General features: G+C 44.4%; 1 protein-coding gene across 1 annotated transcript in view; it reads left to right on the top strand.

Moving 5' to 3' along the window:
* Positions 1–5,000, top strand: part of LOC125043057 — a 421,391-nt gene that overhangs the window by 214,889 nt on the left and 201,502 nt on the right. The window contains exon 2 of the mRNA XM_047639012.1: positions 1–1,159. This exon is cut by the window's left edge and continues 12 nt beyond it. Within this exon, the coding sequence (XP_047494968.1) occupies positions 314–1,159 (846 nt within the window). The 5' untranslated portion in view covers positions 1–313. The remainder of the gene's footprint in view (positions 1,160–5,000) is intronic.

Here is a 5,000-nt window from a genome sequence, read left to right as displayed (position 1 = left end):
CGGAGGAGTCAGCCGGCAGGAGGAAGCAGTCTCAGCGGGTGAGCGGCGGGGCGGGCGGGGCGCCGCCAAGAGCCTCCGACGCGCCCTTGAGCCCAGCGGCGAAGCCCTCGGCCGAGGCGCCGCGAGCCGACTGCACTGAGTGAGTGCCCCGGGAGCGAGTGCCAGCCTTCACGCGGGGATTTTATAGTGAATAGTGAAGTGTGTCGATGATGTGCAGTGATGGTGATGCGTGGTGATGGTGGTGATGGAGTGGACGCATCCCTGTGAGGCCTTGTGTTCGGCTGCTTCTGTGTGACCTTTCGGGACGCTTACGATGGCGGAGGGCGAGGACCCCGCCAACCTGGGAGGAGGATACCCACGCCCATACTCGCACGTGATCCCCGCGACCTCCTACGCCCACGACATGGCCTCCCACAGACTGTCAGACTCCAGGTTCTTCTTCTCGGAGAGGCGCCTGTCCCAGCTCTTCAATGTGGACGCCTGGACTGAGGAGGGCGAGGAGGGCCAGGCCGACGATTTCGCCGACGACGAGGACGCCGGCCATGATCCGCCACCCGAGCCCGCCCCTAGGGCCTCCTACTGCCCCCCGTCCCCAGGCACCCCGGGGGACGCGGTGCCGCAAGCGCCCTCTGATGCGCCTTACTCGGGAGCGCGGCGCGAACCCTCCATCTACTCCACGCTGAGCTCCGGCTGCCACCTGGACCCGAGGTTCTCCGCCGAGGTGGCGCTGGATATGGCCCGCCTCTCCACTCTGAGCGGAGGGTCGGGCCGCTTCAGCACGGGCCGCCTGGAGGACGAGGACGAGGACGGCTACGGCGGTGGCAACAACGGAGACGTGACGCCCACACCAGGGTCCCCTGGCTCCTGCCGGGGCTCGCACAGCGTGTCCTCCAGATACTCGCAGCTGTCCACGCTGACGGACTCCTTGGCGTCGTCCGGCCACCAGTCGTCGCTGCCGTCCGTGCTGTCGGAGTTGGCGGGCGAGGTGGACGGCGTGGCGGAGCTGCTCACGGACGAGGACGAGACGATGGGTCCGGGGCCCATGGTGTGGGGCGGCGACGAGGTCGTCAACTGGCAGGAGCGGTGCCTGGAGCTGGAGCTGTCCCTGCAGCGGTTCCGCGACCAGGCCGGCAAGATCCGGGAGCTCCTTAGAGAGAAGGTGAGTCGCTGGCTCTGCTGGCTGGGGGAGCAGCGGGTTGTGGGCACGGACGCCTGGCTCGTCCGCAGATCCATAGGTGTCCGTACAAGGGCGTTTCTTCTGAATGGTATTTTTTGGTAAACTAGTACGAATTACCCGAAGGCGAGTAAGAACGTCTCGCCGGAATTGATTTATGCCAAAAGTTTTACTGATTAATACGACCTATCTTTTTGCAAGATAAATAGCGACCTGAGATTGTAAAGTTATTCAGCCCCGCAAATACAGTGTTTATGCAGATGAGTAGAATTAATAGGAGCAGATTTGTTTTTTCTTTGACTCCAGACGAATATGTATGTTTTATTACTTTTTCATTTGAATAAAATAAATTTGTTGTGTGTGTAAGAGGAAATAGAAAGTCTGAATGAGGCATTTTTATTAATGTAATATCACGTGATTTAATTTATATTCATGGTATGACAACACAGAAACAGGCGTTGTCATTTTCCCAAATACACATCAAACTAATTATTTTTTGGAAAAAATATGGAAAATTAGTATGGAACAGGATTATTATGCCAATAGAAAATTTGAATTAATTCCGAATTACAAAATTAATTATTGGCACGGGCAGCAAACATTATAATTTTAGATTCACTTTTTCTGCAAATAAGAGCGACGCATCATCACCATTATTATCGTTTTTGTTTTATTGTTTATTATTAATGCTGAAATCATTAGTTTTAAGTAGTATAGGCTGTCTGCAGTCAGTGTTATCATAATCTTCGTCGTCATCGTCATCATGACGACGACGACGACGATGATGATGATGAGGATGATGATGATGATAATGATGATGATGATGATGATGATGATGATCATCATCATCATCATCATCATCATCATCATCATCATCATCATCATCATCATCATCATCATCATCTTCTTTATCATTATCATTGTCATCATTACCATTAAACTTTCACGTGATGTTTCAACTATTGCAAATTAAAAGATGAGCAAGGAAACGAGGTACTTACAATAGTTATGAGGATTATAATATATAAGCAAACAATAGGCGTCAGTCATGATTTGTTTGTTTTTTTCAAAACCCGTACGCGCTCGCACACACACACACACACACACACACACACACACACACACACACACACACACACACACACACACACACACACACACACACACACATATAAACACACACACATACGCACACACACATACACACACACACACACACACACACACACACACACACACACACACACACACACACACACACACACACACACACACACACACACACACACACACGCAAGAAACATCATAAAATACGACGAAATAAGCATCCAGGACAAGGGCAGAGTTACAGCTCCATACACACGGCACACAGAATGATACAGGCCACACGTATGCAAATTCCAAAGATGAATATTTATGGCCCGTTGGAAGAGGCAGATGCATTCATGCCGTACAGATGATGATGCCCATGCATAACGGCCGGCTGTGAGGGTCAAAGGGAAGATGGGCTTGGAACATAGAGGCATAAAAAGGAAACAATATTGACATACAAGGTGTCATACGGTCGCCAATATTCAACGTCGTGGCTTGCGTGGAAGACAAGTGAGTCTGCTCTTTTTTTCACTGTTCCCGGAAGGTAATGAGGGTTTCATTACTATTGTAGTTCTTGTTGTTATTGTTATTGTTTCTGTTATTCTCTCTCTTTTTCTCTTCTCTCTCTCTGTCTTTCTTCTCTCTCTCTGTCTTTCTTCTCTCTCTCTATCTTTATTCTCTCTCTTCGTCTTTCTTCTCTCTCTCTGTTTTTCTTCTCTCTATATATATCTTTATTCTCTCTCTCTGTCTTTCTTCTCTCTCTGTCTTTCTTCTCTCTCTCTCTCTCTCTCTCTCTCTCTCTCTCTTTCTCTTTCTCTCTCTCTCTCTCTCTCTCTCTCTCTCTCTCTCTCTCTCTCTCTCTCTCTCTCTCTCTCTCTCTCTCTCTCTCTCTCTCTCCCTCCCTCCCCCTCCCCCTCCTCCTCCCATCCTTTCTCCCTCCCCTCCCTCCCTCCCTCCCTCCCTCCCTCCCTCCCTCCTTCCCCCTCTCCCTCTCACTCCCTCCCTCTCTCTCCCTCTCTCCCTCCCTCCCCTTCCCACCCTCTCTCTCCCGCTCCCTCCCTCCCTCCCTTCCCTCCGTCTACTCAACCACCTATTTATCCATCCATCGTTCTTTTATAAATAGACGTAAGATGAGACAAGTAACCGCATACGGACTGTGAATAAACTAACTTTGCACTTGAGTCCAGGGAGAGTTTGGACACTTTTTGTCTTGTTTTGTGTGTGTGGCGAGACGAGGGCTGCCAGTTGTGATTTTATTTTCTCGTCTTTGTTAAATATTTCTTTCATTCCACTCGCTCTCTCTCTCTTCCTCTTTTTTTGTCTGTAGTAAGTTCATGGGGGAAAAGGTTGTTTATTTGTTTGTTTGATCACTGGTTTGTTGTTATTATTTGTATTAGTATTATTGGTATTCTTAATGATGATGACTTTGTCATTGTTATCATCGTTAGTGTTTTTTTGGTATTATTATTATGATATTTATAATAATAATGGTAATGATAATAGTTGTTATTGTTATTGTTATTATTACTATTACTATTATTATTATTATTATATTATTATTATTATTATTATTATTATTATTATTATTATTGCTATTATTATTATTATTATTACTGCTGCTGCTACTATTATTACTATTATCATTATTAAATTAGTATTATTATTGCTGTTGTTATTCTTAGCATCATCAGTATTACCATTGTTGTTATTATTATTTTTATTAATGTTGGTATTATTGTTATTGTATTATTATTATTATGACTGATCATTATTATCATTTTTATTGATCATTAGCATTATGTTGCTGTTAATGTTAGTAGATTGCGATTATCTCTGACGCCCTGTTGATGTGTTCCATTAATATTTTTTCTGTTATTCACTGTGCAATATGGCATTCCGTTTGCATGTTTATATCTTGGGATCTAATGTATCGCTTTGTCTCTCTCAAAAGCATCTTAAGGGAAAGGTACGTACACTTGATTTTTAGTTTTATATTGCTTTTTTATTGCCATTTTTACTGTTACAGATGATTTGCATATAGGCATATGAATTTATTTAATTTCTCTCTTTACTGTTTATATATATATATATATATATATATATATATATATATATATATATATATATATATATATATATATATAGACCTGAGTTCTGGCCATTTTTCCAGTATATTTTTTTATAATTGTATGTTATTTTTCCTTAATTGGATTTTTTTCTCTCTTTTTTAAGAGAGAGTAAATAGTACTCTTCTGGAAATCACTTCCAACGTTTTAAGATCTTTATGGTTGATTAGATGTAGGAATATAGTACTTTTAAGATGCATAATATTTGCATATCATTACAAAGGAGAAATCAAAGTCTTCGAGAACGGTGGTGTTTGTTTGATTTGATGTAGTGAACCCAAAGAGCAGCGAAAATGGAACTAATTAACGCGTCTAATTAAAAGTGCAAACAAGAAGGAGGTTATGTCGTAGGAGGCCGGGGGGGGGGGGGGGGGGGGTAGGCGTGCCATGTTGGTATGGCTGCGTGTCGTCCGTGTCGTCAGAGGGCGTTTTGTACCCGGTCTCGTTCCTGTTTCTGTGGCTTTGTTGTGGATTTGTCTGTCTGTCTGTCTTATTCGCTCTGTCTTTCTCTCTTCCTGTCTGTTTGTTTCTCTCTCTCTCTCTCACTGTCTGTATGTCTGTCTTTTTCGCTCTGCTTCTCTCTCTCTGTCTGTTTGTTTCTCTCTCTG

This window comes from Penaeus chinensis, chromosome 33, assembly GCF_019202785.1.
Source record: "Penaeus chinensis breed Huanghai No. 1 chromosome 33, ASM1920278v2, whole genome shotgun sequence".
In the NCBI taxonomy this organism is placed as follows: Eukaryota; Metazoa; Arthropoda; class Malacostraca; order Decapoda; family Penaeidae; genus Penaeus; species Penaeus chinensis.
Note: the sequence above shows the minus strand (reverse complement) of the source record. Positions and strands in the feature narration are given on the sequence as shown.